Source organism: Lathamus discolor, chromosome Z (genome assembly GCF_037157495.1).
Source record: "Lathamus discolor isolate bLatDis1 chromosome Z, bLatDis1.hap1, whole genome shotgun sequence".
Classification (NCBI taxonomy): domain Eukaryota; kingdom Metazoa; phylum Chordata; class Aves; order Psittaciformes; family Psittacidae; genus Lathamus; species Lathamus discolor.
In genome coordinates, this window is record NC_088909.1 from 108,132,201 (window position 1) to 108,147,548 (window position 15,348).

General features: G+C 47.1%; 2 protein-coding genes across 9 annotated transcripts in view; both read right to left on the minus strand.

Moving 5' to 3' along the window:
- The window catches only part of EPG5 (ectopic P-granules 5 autophagy tethering factor), a 78,126-nt gene extending 71,386 nt beyond the window's left edge, over positions 1 to 6,740 (minus strand). For 3 of the 4 annotated variants that reach the window (XM_065661767.1, XM_065661768.1, XM_065661766.1), the window contains exons 1-2: positions 6,494 to 6,739; positions 435 to 1,373 (exon numbers count right to left, since the gene is read on the minus strand). In XM_065661767.1, coding sequence (XP_065517839.1) covers positions 435 to 1,373; positions 6,494 to 6,553 — 999 coding nt within the window. In that variant the 5' untranslated portion in view covers positions 6,554 to 6,739. Of the gene's footprint in view, positions 1 to 434; positions 1,374 to 6,493 lie in introns of all 4 variants that reach the window. The other variant, XR_010608603.1, reaches the window with a different exon arrangement.
- Positions 6,741 to 7,376: 636 nt separating this feature from the next.
- Positions 7,377 to 15,348, minus strand: part of LOC136005020 (proline-serine-threonine phosphatase-interacting protein 2-like) — a 28,665-nt gene continuing 20,693 nt past the window's right edge. For 3 of the 5 annotated variants that reach the window (XM_065662114.1, XM_065662115.1, XM_065662116.1), the window contains 2 exons: positions 10,131 to 10,176; positions 7,377 to 9,257 (listed from right to left, as the gene is read on the minus strand). In XM_065662114.1, the coding sequence (XP_065518186.1) occupies positions 9,078 to 9,257; positions 10,131 to 10,176 (226 nt within the window). In that variant the 3' untranslated portion in view covers positions 7,377 to 9,077. Of the gene's footprint in view, positions 9,258 to 10,130; positions 10,177 to 13,878; positions 15,173 to 15,348 lie in introns of those variants that run through there. The other 2 variants (XM_065662118.1, XM_065662119.1) reach the window with 2 other exon arrangements.

The window sequence follows — 15,348 nt, forward strand, 5'->3', positions numbered from 1 at the left end:
ATCAATGAAAACTGTCATTACAGGCAGCAAGGTAGATGGGACATCACCACTACAGTCATTTTGAAGTCCTCCTCCACCACGTATGTCCTGCATCTACTTGGAGTACTGTGATATAAAATTCATCCCATGCTACAGGCAGAACTGTGTGTACACAGCTTGTTCTGAGTGCAGAAATGCGTCTGACTTCAAAAGAGAACACTGTTTTGAGAATCCCACTACCCTACACCTATCAGAGTAAAAATAACAAACTGTCTTAAATCTCAACATGATGACACTCTGAATTGCTGGGGGTCAGTGGACAAAGAGAAAGCAAAAGCAACCACCTGTTTCAAAACAAAACAGCTTAAACACAATCAAACTTGACAGTAAGCAAACTTAATGTCTGGAATCACATCCAAATAACTAGGGTTCAAAAGTGGCTTAGGCAACAGCACCTGCACAGTCTTCTGTTCTTCTTTAAAAGTCCATAATCTCCCCTTAACATTTTGGCAGTCTGTAGTCATAGCCTGGAGCTCTGCCTCAGCAAGCAACAGCTGCTTCCTGCAGCGCATGTAGTTCAGGAGCAGTTCATAGAACTCGTGCCTGTCCTGATGAGCAATGCTTTCAAATTCCTCTGTGTAGGAATCAACGTTCTCCAGCCATGAACATGGCTCAAAGATTTTCAGTTGTTCCCTGGTAAACGGCACCAGCTCTGGCTCAGTGGGCAGCTCCGGATACAGCCTTTCATTGTGCAACAGCGGCTTAACTGCTATTACGGTTGGTCTCTCATAGGACAGTTCAGCTGGTAAGTCTGGATAAATTGGTTTGAATATTGGCTGTGGAACACGTGCTTTGGATTTCTCAGAGAGCTGTGAGATGCTAAGAGGAAGCTTCTCTGAAGAAGAGACAAGAGGATTCTTAACTTCTTGTACATTTTCAGGTCCTTTATCCTGTACAAAGCCCACTGCTGTCTGCAAGCCAGCAGCACTGGAATGGAAGGTACTACACAACAAATCAGAGTTTCCTGATCTGCTAGCAACCACCTCCACAGGGCTGTGAGGTTTGTCCAACTTGCTTTTTCCACTCTTCTCAACATCCCCCCCACATTCCTCATGGGAAGGATCAGCTCTGAGCTCTTCTGCATCTCTGGGAGGCTCCAGAATTGCTGTCGAAGACCCTTCATTTGCTGAAGATAAATTACTCTGGGGGATGTCACACATATCACTTCTGGGTTTTTCTTCCGCCACTTCATCACTGAGCCGAATTTCAATAAATTCTCCAGGATGTTTCACTTGCACTTTATTGGCTTGAGAAGCCACTTCTGCCACAGGAGGGAGGAAAACATCATTGGACTCTTGCACCTGGGTCTCCTCACTACTTCTCTTCTTTTTTTCCTAGGGAAAAGAAAAAAAATAATAAAACCAAAACCAAAAACAAACAAACAAAAAATACACACACACACACAAAACATCCACAACAAAAAACAACAAACAACAACAAAAAAACCCAAATACAACAGTGTCACTATGAGGTTAAACCGCCCCTTGAAATCCCACCATTGCCAAAACTAGTGTGTGTCAACATCACAACTCCAAAACACAAAGAGTTGTGGTCAATGTCTCGATGTCCGGCTGGAGACCGGTAACGAGTGGTGTCCCTCAGGGATCGGTGTTGGGACCGGTCTTGTTTAACATCTTCGTCGCTGACATGGACAGTGGGATTAAGTGTGTCCTCAGCAAGTTTGCCGATGACACCAAGCTGTGTGGTCCGGTTGATACGCTGGAGGGAAGGGATGCCATCCAGAGGGACCTTGACACGCTCGTGAGGTGGGCTGATGCCAACCTTATGAAGCTTAACCACAACAAGTGCAGGGTCCTACACCTGGGTTGGAGAAATCCCAGGCACAGCTACAGACTGGGCAAAGAAGAGATTCAGAGCAGCCCTGCAGAGAAGGACTTGGGGGTGCCGGTCGATGAGAAAATGAACATGAGCCGGCAGTGTGTGCTCGCAGCCCAGAAAGCCAACCGTATCCTGGGCTGCATCAAAAGGAGTGTGACCAGCAGGTCGAAAGACGTGATCCTGACCCTCTACTCTGCTCTTGTGAGACCTCACCTGGAGTATTGTGTGCAGTTCTGGTGTCCTCAACATAAAAAGGACATGGAACTGCTGGAACAAGTCCAAAGGAGGGCCACGAGGATGATCAGGGGACTGGAGCACCTCCCGTATGAAGATAGGCTGAGAAAGTTGGGGCTGTTCAGCCTGGAGAAGAGAAGGCTGCGTGGAGACCTCAGAGCAGCCTTCCAGTACCTGAAAGGGGCGTATAGGGATGCTGGGGAGGGTCTCTTCGTCAGGGACTGTAGTGACAGGACAAGGGGTAACGGGTTAAAACTTAAACAGGGGAAGTTTAGATTGGATATAAGGAGGAAATCCTTTCCTGTTAGGTTGGTGAGGCACTGGAATCGGTTGCCCAGGGAGGCTGTGAGTGCTCCATCCCTGGCAGTGTTCAAGGCCAGGTTGGATGAAGACTTGGGTGGGATGGTTTAGTGTGAGGTGTCCCTGCCTATGGCAGGGGGGTTAGAACTAGATGATCTTGAGGTCCTTTCCAACCCTAACTATTCTATGATTCTAAAAGCTCCTCTTTAACACACTGATTTTCATGATTTTCATACTATTAAAGATAAAAACAAATGTACCACACAGATCAATGTTCTTTAGCTGCCCTTTGAAGCCTATCAGTGTCTATTTTCTTGGTCAGTTCTTGATCAATGCTTCAACATTTCTACAAAAGAAGTTATAAATATCACAGGACAGAATGCTTCATTAACATAAAATAATCAAAGTAACAGCACCCTGATACTCTAAACAGTCACTAGATATCACCGTATTACAAAAAAAAAAAAAAAAAAATCTGTGATTTGCCTTAAGTTTTACAGAAATATTTTAATAACAAAAAAAAAAAATCTTTTCAGAAAGGTAATTTCAGAACACAGAAAGTCTGAAATGCACCTGCCAACCTCATTTTGAAACCATAATAACATCTGTACAATTACTAAAATACCTATTTTTAACAGGAACTACATGCTAGAGATGTAGGAAAAGTTGGCAATGACATTAAAATTGCAAATCGATTGCCTGCTTTCACATTAAGATCAGTTTTGGGGTAAATATATCCCATAAACCCAGCCTAAGGTGTAGATTAGTATCCTTCCCAAAGCACAGCATGGGAAATAATATTGTACATGAGATCAGCAATGAGTTTGCCAGTTTGTAAATCAGATCCTAATTTCTACAAGATAAAATTAGCAAAGTGTTCTGTTAATTTATAAATTGTTGGTGTACACCTACTAGTTTATATGGAGGGAAACTGAAAAGAGATGGGTTACAGCACTCCAGTTTTGGAGATAATATGACAAAGAAATTAGCTGAAGTTCAGAAAAGCTCTCAGTATTCCTCCATAACTGGGGAAAATATGACAGAATTGCTTACAGTATCACATATACTTTCACTAAACATCTGACATGACTTCACCTTAGGAGAAGGCACACATGAAAACAGCTCACATCTAGACCCTAGCTAACCTCCATCTCAAGCCTAATTTTCCTTAACATATGATAACAGCTGCTTTACAAAATAGCAATACACTGGCCTTGCTTTCAGATTGTGTTTTCCAGTATCCAATCACAACACAGTTCTGACACACTCCAAGGATAACTGAAGCTACAGGTGAGAGGTTAAAAACAGATCAGCACAATTCCTTAAATTACGACTTGTTGTTACAATAAATATCTCCTAATAATTAACTCAAGGTCAGTAATTTCCACAGCATACTTTAACACTAGATCATACTCTGACAGTGTGCTGAATCACAAACTTTGCAAACAATGCTGCTCCTCTCCCTGCTACAACCTCAAAGTTCCCTCTTGTAGTCCTCATACAGAAAAACCTCCCTTTATCTCTCAGCAGCATACTGTATTCCTTCCAAATGCCACTATTAGATAAAATGGCAGTTTTTCAAATTTATGAAGTACCCTTCAGTTCCCAAATTCCAAGGGAAAAAAAAAATATCCATAATTGTTAACAAGGATTTCATCTGAGGAAGGATAAGAACAATCAGGTTCTGAACTAACAGGTAAACAAAACTTGCTGTTCTATGTTCCGAGGTCTAGCCTTTAAGCCAAAGATGACACCTGCTCATTAGCCTCGTCCATTCCAAACCACTCTCCTCTTCCTGCACAGAAGTGAACAACACTATCCTGGGCTGCACCCCCAGAGCATGAGCAGCAGGTTGAGGGAGGGGATTCTTCCCCTCTGCATTGCCCAGGGGAGTTTTCCCCTGCAGTCCTGATCCAGCTCTGGAGCAACAGCACAAGAGGAACATGGAGCTGTTGGAGCCAAGTCCAGAGGAGGCCACGGGGATGCTGCAAGGGCTGAAGCAGCTCTGCTCTGGAGACAGGCTGAGAGAGATGGGCTGGTTGAGCCTGAAGAAGAGAAAGCTCTTTAATGAGAGACCTTAGAGCAGCTCCAGTGCCTAAAGGGGCTACAAGAAACCTGGAGAGGGGCTTTGAACAAGGCCCTGTAGGGACAGGACAAGGAAAGCAGCTTTAACCTGCCAGAGGGGAGACTGAGGCAAAAGTTCTTCCCTGTGAGGGCAGTGAGACCCTGGAGCAGACTGCCCAGAGAAACTGTGGCTACCCCATCCCCGGCAGTGTTCAGGGCCTGGTTAGACGAGGCCTGGAGCAATGTTCTCTAGTGGAAGGTGTGCCTGCCCGTGGCAGGGGGTTGGAACTGGATGAGCTTTAAGCTCCTTTCCAACCCAAACCAGTCTGGGATGATATGATATGACATGAGTGCTTCCCACCAAGATGCACACAGACACACAGGCTCATCTTCACCAGTTCTGGGTTCACTGGGTTTTTTCTACCTCACCGTGCTGCTGCTGCTGGACTAGCTGAACTTTGGTGCTACTATTTTCAGGAAGCCCTGGGCTTCGTTCCACTGCTTGGCAGTCCTGCAGCTGAGCAGCCTTCCTCACAGTTCTCAGAAAATTTAGCTTTTCACCAGATTATGGCTGTTCCTGAGGCATGGGAATCGAAAAGTCCTTTAATGTGACTGAGCCCCAAACTACACCCTCAAGACACAATATTAATAGAGGTGAGCATAGTAATAGCCACAAAAATATCAGGAATGGGTCACTGTAACATTGAAGAATGATGGATTCCCACATGACATTGCCAGGGAACTGTTTCACAGGGAATTACACCTGGAAGGCACAGCCAAAGACAGCAGTCACCTGAGTCATTCTGCACGTGTTAATTGGCTGCAGTGTCACCAGTGAATCACCACCTTCCTTCAAGGAACTGATTCTCCCAGGCAGCAGTCTTACAATGTGACTGCCACACACATGCTATGGGGCTGAATCCAAACAAACAATGACACACTTACTCTTCTGTGATGGGTTTTCCCTCCAGTCTTTACCTGCCCACTAACTAAAACTAGTTCTGGAATCACAATCACAGCTGACACTTAGATCTAACCCTTGTTTTACAGAACAGTGGTCAATTAATTCACCAATTTATTCTCAAAGGGCTTTGACAGCCAGGACTTCACTGCCATTGCTCACTGTGCTGCAGTTTACAACATGAAAGAGATTAGGCAATTAAGAGAAACATTTCCAATCTGGCCCAGCTCTGAGACAAGGTATTTCAGTTTAGATCATTTCACAAACTACTGAAATATTGTGTATAACAGCTGCAAAGAAAACAACAACTTCAGAAAGCTGTTGGTACCAACAGAGTGAACAAGGAACATACAGCAGCATTAAAACTTAGGAAGAGACATTGTTAAATGTAGCACCAGCTAATTAAGAAGAAAGGCTGCCAACTTCCATACTACTATGCCCTCAAGAGTTGAGTATTCCAAAGTTAGAGCTGTGTGTATGAGATGTAGTAAGACTGTCACCTCACACTACAGTAAAACAGTGCTAAACACCGGTGAGTTCTATTGCCTTACAGCTTCACGACAGAACCCACTGCAGCTGCCTCACCATGCACAACTATTTCAAAAGACTATATAAGAAACAGAATCACAACTGAGTTGTGTTGGAAGGGAACCCAAAGCTCATCCAGTCCCAGCCCCCTGCCAAGGCCAAGGACACCATCCACTAGACCAGGGTGCTCCAAACACCGTCCAAAAGGACCTTGAACACTGCCAGGGATGGCACACGTCTTTTTCGATAAGCACACACCCCCTGATCTAAGGGCTTCCAGTAGCAAACAAACACGGACACAAACGGCCTGCAGCTAACACCCTCTTCGTCGCTTTAAACCTACTCAGAATAGCCCCCATCAAGAAACAAAGCCCTGATGAATGTCCCACGGCGTGTAACAACCCCACAGACCCCTCCCCGTCGCTCTAAACTCACCGAACGCGCCACAAACGGCAAGCGGCGGGTATAGCCCGGCCGAAGGAACCTCAACCCGAGCCGCTCCCCGCCGTCCCCCCACTACGCCCGTACCTTCGGCCTGCTCTTGGCGCGGGACTTGCGGGGCCCCCTCACGGCCTCCGCCATTGTCATCCACTGCGGCACCACCACAGATCCCACGGCGGCTACGGGCGGAAAGGAAGTGGGCTGACACCACCCCTGAGAGCTCCCTTCCAATCAGCAGCGCGGAGGCTTCATGAGGCACGGAAGGACGCAACGCAGGCGTCGGTGATGGAATCTGACCCAACCAAGGCGGCTGCGGGGCGGGGCGTTTTGCCAGGAGCGGGGCGGGCTTGTGGTAGGCTCAGATACAGCCTCCTCCAGTAAGGCTAGGCTCCACGGTAAAGGCCGAGGGGGAGGTCGGACTATTCCACGGGGTACTGTGGAGAAGCCAAGCCCCTCTGCAGGACTTTGGGATGAGGGTTAGCCCTCCTATAACGGTCTCTGGGGGGGGACAACATCCTCTATAAAGATCTGTGTGGAGGCCAGGCTCCTCCACAGGAGCCTGCCAGGGAGCTAGGTTCCCCAATTTGAGGGCAGGATGGGAGACCAGGATCTCCAGGAGCCAGGGAAGAATCCAAACTCCTCTACAAGGCAGTGCCCAGGCTCCTCCGTAGGAGCCTGTGAGGAGGCCACGTTGCCCTATATTGCCCCTCCAGGGGCCAAGCTCTCCTGTAAGTCCCCGCAGCTTGGCCTCACTACAGGGGCCTAGGAGGAGGCTAAAATTTTGGTTTGTTTTGTCCCATAGCTGTCGTCATATTGAGCAAGTCAGAAGTAAAAGCTGAGCAAGGATATGCTCTTGTAGGCTTCCTTCCAGGAGAAAGAACCTGAACATCCTGGGGTGCCTTGGAGATGTACCAACCCCGGAAAAAAGTGAACATGACCTCCTTTAAAAGAAAGATATCCAGCACACAAGTTTCAAAACTTAATTTTAAAAGATGTATTTAAAAACTAAGACTGCAAAAGGGTCCTTCAGCAGAATATTTGTACACCATCTTCCAGAAACGAAAATGGACAACTGATTCCTTGGCATGTGCACTTTGCACAGTCTATTGTAATGCAGCAGGAGAAATGTTTCAGCTCGCTGTCCTCTTCTCCACACAAGGAAATACAGTAAAAGCTCCAGGGATTGTTTGGCTTACACATGCACTGAAGTCATGCAGATTCAACTTCAAGAACATCATACATCAGCAACTCCCACTGCTCCAAAGTTAGTCACGTAGCAAGAGGTTTAAACAGCTGAACTGGGTGCTGGTCCCCTTATCCTCCATTCCTCTGTCATAAGGCACTGAGGAGCTGTTAAGCAGTGATGCACATGAGGATATGAGAGAGACCTGCAGCACATGAGCTTCTGAATCAAAGCCATGATCATGTATATGGCAATAAAAAAGCAAGACCTTTGAGGAGATACAGTCAGAAAATGCGTTTCAGGGCTCCAGACCAATATTAGTAGCTAAGCTTATTTCCAGTGGTACATAGTCACAGCAAGTCCAAAGGACTTCTTTACAAGAAGTTAATCAAATGAGGGTCTGCAGAGCCTACCAGGCGCGAGCTATATCATGAACCTACAAATCTGCAAAGACCATCATTGGAGAGGTGGTTGAAGAGCTGACAAACTTCTCAAGAGCCTCAGCAACATTGGAGGGTGCAGGTTTGTGGCAGAACAGACTCTCATTGAATAGCTGTGCTGTGGGCTGCTACACCAGGCAAGATGCAAATCAGCTTCCAGTATCAGCACTTAAACCTGGAGCACATCTACAGCTACGCCAGACACGCAGTATATTGTTGGTACTCCTCTAAGTGAGCTCCCTGAAAGACATGGCCAAAATGAAACCTAAATGACAAGCTTAATAACCATTAATGAAGGACTTTACGAACAGGGAAAATCCTGGCCTGGGCCTATATTTATATTCATTGTAACCTACAAAAAAAAAAAAAAAAAAAATTCAAACCCTGTTGCTCCTTCGTTCCTAGCTTTGTGATTGTCAAGAACTCCTCAAGGGACTCCAACTGAATCAGTAGAGATTCTACCCTCAAAGGCTGTTCCTAAAATACTTCTCTTTACTCTGTGCCTTGAGGAGTTTGTTTCCCTCTCAAATGCCAGGTTAAATGGAATTGCCAATTTAACAGTTGGGCAGGATCCCCTACAGTTTGGAGGAAGTGCAGACCTTAGGACTTTTTTCCCACAGAACCAACCTAAGTCTGCTCTGGGGATTTTTATAGCTGAGTAGTTTTCTGCATTCTCCTCAGTCATATCTGCATGTGTTTTTAATTCCTGCCGACATAAAGGGCTTTGATCAGAACTCCTTAGTGAAATCTTGTCCCCAAAGTCAGAGTGCAGCTTCCAGGATCTTTCAGGGGGGACCAGACTTCACCTAAACCATTCCCTTGAGAGAGCGAAAGCTAATGATCTGATGGGGAAGAGCAAAAGCAGAGTTCTTCTGTGGAGAAGAAACCCCATAAACCAAGTAATTCTGGCGCACAGGTCGGGGTGGGTAGAGATGCCCTCCTGCACAGTAGAAAAGACAGAGCTGAGGATCTGTGTGGCTCTGGGACTCCCAATGCCTTGGTCTGTGCTCCCCAACTGCCCTACCAGAGCTGGTGGGAAGGCAAGAGGTTAGGCCAGCCTGGGCTTTATGGAGACCTGATACCAAGGCATGTCACGGGGGCTAACATGAAGCCAGAGGACACTGGGCTTTATGGAGACCTGATACCAAGGCATGTCATGGGAGCTAACATGAAGCCAGAGGACACTGCGGAAATAGTTGATCCGCTCCCACTCCTGGGTCTCAAAGAACTGAAATGACACAAACGAAACAGAGTTAACAGCTGTAAGAAGATAGTAAATCTACTCTATTCTGATCTCTTCTCATCCCACTACAAATATCTCTGTCCACAGCAAGGAGTAGGTGATGTTGGTCTTCTGCAGGAAACAGGGTAACCATGAGTCATAGAATCATAGAACCAACTAGGTTGCAAAAGACCTCATCCAGAGAAGAAGTCATCCCTTTACACACCCAGCTATTTCAAAGATGAGCGTTAAGCTCAGGAAGGTCTGCAGGACCAATGTGGAAGAGGTCACTCAGCACGTCACTACCTCTGGGGAGACGAAGCTGGCTTCCTAAGGGCACTGCATGTTCCCTAGGTACCCCGTGGTCCTGCAGTCCCAGCTGACTTCTCTCCCACAACTATGGAGCAATAAAAAAGCATTGGGGATCTATGAAAGTAAAGTGTCTTGACTTGTTTGTCTTCTCTCTCTTTCCTTTTTCACGTGCTCTGCTGGTAACTCCTGCCTGTGAGAGAAATCACACTCTCATCTGATTAACATTGATTGAAAAGACCCTTTGCTAGAAGGCAGTACATGAAGCCTGAATTCTCACAGACATCAGGGAAAAAGCAGACTTAATGTGTGAGCTCAGCTATGAATGTGCACTGCAAGGAGATGCAGAGCTGTGCAGTAAGGTGGAGGGTCATGCCACAGGGAAATGGTGGGAACAGCCTTGGTAGGGCTACGCAGGCTTCTCCACATCTGGTATGTTGGGCATGACTTTCTGAGGGGGCAGCCCTGACCCAGGAGCTGGAGCTCACTCAAGAGCCATGCCACAGCTTCACACCCCCTGCCCCAGGACACACTCCCCTCACCCTCCAAAGCCTGCATTTCCACACTCACCAGTGTCCTCTGGAGATGATTTCGTACAAGCAAGCTTGAGGAACAGCTGCCAAAAATGGGAGAGAGAAGAGAGCTACAGGAGAGACGACGAGCAGCGCCAATCGTATTGAATCCCAACTAGAGAACATTGCCAGCTCTTCCATCTCATAAACAGGGCAGGACCATGTTAGCAACCAGTGAGTTGCTATTACAGCTCACAAAGGTAGCTCTGGAGGAAAACACGGTGAAGACATGGCCAGAGGCTGCTCGCATAGCAGGGGACAGCACACAAAGCACCCAGTGCCCTACTGCTTGAGCAAAACTGCTCTCAGAAGACAAGCTGCTCTTCATTTGGCATGAAAAGCTCATAGCAATTGAAGTTTTTGTTTTTCCCTGAATTCCTCCATTTCCGTTGCTTCTTCCCAAAGGGTTTCTGCCAGCTAGATCTGACCTTGTCCCAAACTGTCTATCTCTGCAAAGAAAGCTTCATATATATAATGATATATATATACACATACACTCAGACATTAAAAGACTCTGTTGCTTGAATCAACTGTTGTAGCTGACATCGGACTGACCCCATAGCACACCCCTATTTACAGAAACATATAAAAGCAGCAGGACTTCTTAAGCGGCATCCAAACAGCATTCCCTATGTGAGGGTCAGTCCTGCTGGGGCCTGCCCTTCAGTGTAAAAAATCTAGTATCAAGTTCTTCAAGCAAGCATGGTCACATCTGTTCCTCACCCCAATGAATTCAGCCAGGTTTCAACACACAGCAACCTGAAGCAAAGAGTTGCCAAAAGTCAGCATACAGGCAAGCTGGGGCACAGAAAAACTGACTCTAAAAAACCCTCAGGATCATCCTTCTGAAAGTGAGTGGCCATACTGCAGAACACCACCCAGCAAGCTCATTGAGGGAAGTATGCAAAGTGTAGCTCACGACTCAAGCCCCAGGGCTGTTTCAAACCCACAGCCATGAATAGCCAGCTGGTTTAACAGCAGAGCCATGCTGGGGAAGTCCACCAAAGGTCAGGGCAGCAGACAAACGTGGCCGTGGCAGAGAGTGGACTCAGCACAAGAGAGCAGAGAGCCAGGCCTTGGCGTAGGGATGCTGCCCGCCACGTGTACATGGAAATGAAGGGACAATGTAAGGTGGCCAAAGCATCATCTTGTAGATGCTCTGATTAGAATTGTGGAATCATTTAGGCTGGAAAAGGCCTTTAAGATTATTGAGTTCAACCATTTACCCTACGCTGCCAAATCCACCACTAAACCGTGTCCCGGAGTGCCACATCTGCACATCTTCTAAACACCTCCAGAGATGGTGACTGCACCACTGCCCTGGGCAGCCTGTTCCGGTGCTTGACAACCCTCTTGGGGTATAAATTGTTCCTGATATCCAGTCTAAACCTCAGCTGGTGCAGCTTGAGGTCATTTCCTCTTGTCCTATCACTTTGTACTTGGGAAAGAAGAGAGACCCCCCCCTCACAACCTCCTTTCAGGTGGCAGAATCATTGCAGTATAGTCCCTAAATCCTGGGCTGGGCCTGGAAAAGTCTGGGAAATTCCAGTCTTAAACATGCATCGCAGGGCAGAGGAACCTCTGGCAGATCCCACAGTTATAGGGTTGATTATATGGGAACGTGTATTTGAACATCTACCCCACCTCCACCCAAATCATGTACATGGACTTGGGAAATGGATATCATACACTACCTTAGAAGGATGCGTCACAGCGAGGATTATTAAGCTATGTATCATGGGATTCAGGATTCTGTCTTCAAACAGTAGTTTGCAAGATAAGTTTGTCACCAAACACGTAAAAAAAATTCCTTTGCTGGGAGTACCATCCTCGTTGCTGCATCCAGTATCAGTGGTGTCAGCTTAAGAGGGAACAAGCACGGTGCTAACAAAATCCATATTTAAGAAAAGATAAAACCTGCTCTGTGTGGCAGAGTCTGCTCTGACTTCATGGGTGGCTCCAGCCATGCTCTGCCACCAACTAAAATCATGGAACCACAGCCATGAAATAAAACTTGTTCTGGAATCACAGCCATTGCTGACACTTAGATCTGACCCTTGTTTTCCAGAACAGTGGTCAATTAATTCACCAATTTATTTTCAAGGGGCTTTGACAGGCAGGTCTTCACTGCCGTTGCTCTCCGGGGTGCAGTGTGTACCATGGAAGAGGTTAGGCAATTGAGAGAAACGTTTCCTATTTGACCCGGCTCTGAGGAAAGTTACTTCAGTTCAGATCATTCCACAAACTACTGAAATCCGGGCAGGGACACATTCCACTAGACCAGGTTCTGCTAAGCCCTGTCCAGCCTGGCCTTGCACACTGCCAGGGATGGGACATGTCTTTTTAGACAGGACCCGGCCCCCCCCCCCTCCCCCCCGATCTAACTGCCTCCAGCAGCAGACAAACAAACACGGACACAAACACGGCCTGGAGCTGACAGCCTCTCTGCCGCTTTAAACCCGCTCAGGAATAGCCCCGAACATGAGACAAAGGGCTGATGAACGCCCCACGGCGTGTAACAACTCCGCAGTCCCGTCCCCTCTGCTCTAACCTCTCTAGACACACTACTACCTTTGGGTGGCGGAGGCAGCCCGGAAGAGAACCGGAGGAACCACCCCCGAAGCCGATCTCCGCCTTCCACTCCGCACCTTGGGCCTGCTCTTGGCACGGGCCTTGCGGGGCGCCCTCACTGCCTCCGCCTTGGCCATGCTCTGTGTCACCACTAAGACTCAGAAACTCTGGCTGCGGGCAGAAGCAGGGGTAGACTGACACCGCCCCCACCCGCTCCCTTCCCGTCAGCAGAGTGAAGATTACGTGAAGAACGGAAGGATGCAACGCAGAACGCAGCCCTGGAAGCCAGGGCCTGGCTGCCTGGCCTGGCCTGAGTGGGGTGGGTTTCCTGTCAGGAGGGTCGTGGGCTTGGGGTATCCTCAGATATATGCTCCTATGACAAGGCTAAGCTCCTTAGTAAAGGCCTGTGGGGAGGTCAGACTACTCCATAGTAACCTGCGGATAGGCAAGGCCCCTCCATCAGTGTTTGAGATGAGGATCGGCCCTCCTACAAGGGCCTGTGGGGAACAGAATTCTTTATAAAGTGCTGTGTGGAGGCCACGCTGCTCTATAGGAGCCTAGGAGGCAGTTAGGTTCCCCTGCTGAGGACCAGATGGGAGGCCAGCACCATTTCTAGGAACCGGGGAATAATCGAAACTTCTCTATAAGAAAGTAGCCAGACTCCAGCTAAAAGGACTGGCAGGGAGGCAATGCTCAATTATAGGAGCCTAGGAGGAGGCCAGGTTTTCCTATAGGGACCTGTGAAGGGGCTAGGCTTTCCTATAATGCTCCAGAGGTGGGGGAAGGGTGGGTTGGGGAGGGAAGGTCCTCTATACATGTCTGGGAGAAAGACTGCTGTCTCTATAACTCTGGGGAGGTCAAGCTGCTGTTACAGGGAATGCGAGATAAGAAACCAAGCCCCTACTATTGAGGATGGGGAGTGTGAGGTCTCTTCTTTCTTGGTGTCTTGGTGTGTTCTGTCCCAGAGCTGTCGTGGTATTGAGCAAGTAGGAAGTAAAGACTGAGCAAGGATATGCCCCTCATTGGAATGGTGGTTGAAGAGCTGACAAACTTCTCCAGAGCCTCAGCAACATTGCAGGGTGCAGGTTTGTGGCAGAACAGACTCTCATTGGGTAGCTGCGCTGTGGACTGCTGCAACAGGCAAGATGCAGATCAGCTTCCAGGATCAGCACTTAAACCTGGGGCACGTCTACAGCTGAGCCAGACACACAGTATATTATTGGTGCTCCTCTAAATGAGCTCCCTGGAAGACATGACCAAACTGAAATCTAAATTACAAGCTTAATCACCATTAATGAAGGACTTCAGAAACAGGGAAAAGCTTAATCTGAGATCTGAGTGGGATATATATGCCCTAAACATAAGCCAGCATTCCCAAAGCATTGTGCAGCACTCCCCTTAGCACATATGGGTTCTTGGTTATCTCCAGCCTCTTTCAGATGTCTGCACTTTGAAAGAACTTTAAAATCTTCTTCTGACAGAGACGGCCCCTGCGTCTGGGTCCATCGCTTAGATTTCTTTTCTTCCCCCGAGGGTGATGATGGGATATCTGTCCAAGCAGTTGGCTCATCAAAGGCAAAGATTTGTAATAGGCACTTCCTGAATGTGCAAATAATTATCTGAGTCCTCAAATACTTTGCTGAAATGGAGAAGCACTTCAGCTTTGTGTGACTACTGTGAGAAATGGTCTCTAGGTAAAAACTTAAGCTCAGGGTAGACACAGCAGTGAAGCAGCTCTTCATTAATATTTTTGCAAAACCAGGTGTCCTAGCAAGTAGGCACACACAGAAAAAGTAGAACTATGATACATATTTCCTATCCTGTCCACAAGTTCCCTCCCTTGTTTCCTCATTGGTTGGGTACTCCAAGGTTTACAGCCTATTCAGCGCTTTTAATCTATATGCTAACTGTCCCGCCTCTGTTTACACCTCCCCTTACTCGACTTTGTATGCCCCTTCCTTTTATTTATTAACCACATCATTAAAATCCACATAACCCTTTTCTGGTTTGATTTCTTAACTCTGTGGCAGAGATGTGGTACCCCAGCTAACTGTTTAACCAGCCTGCACTGGCTTAGTTTGTACATGGAGAGTATTCTTTTTAAACACAGAGTGTATCTTTAGTCTAGAGATGGCATTGGCTTTAACCACAGAGTTCTTCTTTTTGAGTTACTAGATTTCAAACCTTTTGTTTCATTCCCTTAGGAACTTAGCCCCAGCCCCAGTACTGAAATCTCTTAATATTGCAAAGCCTTAATATTGACCTTAATGCTCCAAGATTGGAAAGTCTTAATATTGCAAAGCCCCATCTCCAATTATGCGAAAACAACACTATTTCTCTCACAGCTGGGTGTAACTGGAAACACCACCACACTGGCAAGATCAACAGTGTTTTCTGCCTGGAGAACCTACAAACAGGATCAACAGCATCTAGTGATGTAGCTGTCAACTGTGGCATAATCAGGCTCACCTGAAACAGAGAGCACAAAAAAATTAGGTCTGCTTATGAGAAGTGCTCATTACAAGTCTCTACACAGGACAGAAACACTGGCCAAATGTGTTAAATTGATGGGAGGCAATGGTGGATGAGGCTGAAAGAGATGTCATGATTCTATGATTTGCCTAACAACCAAAGCATTCTACCAA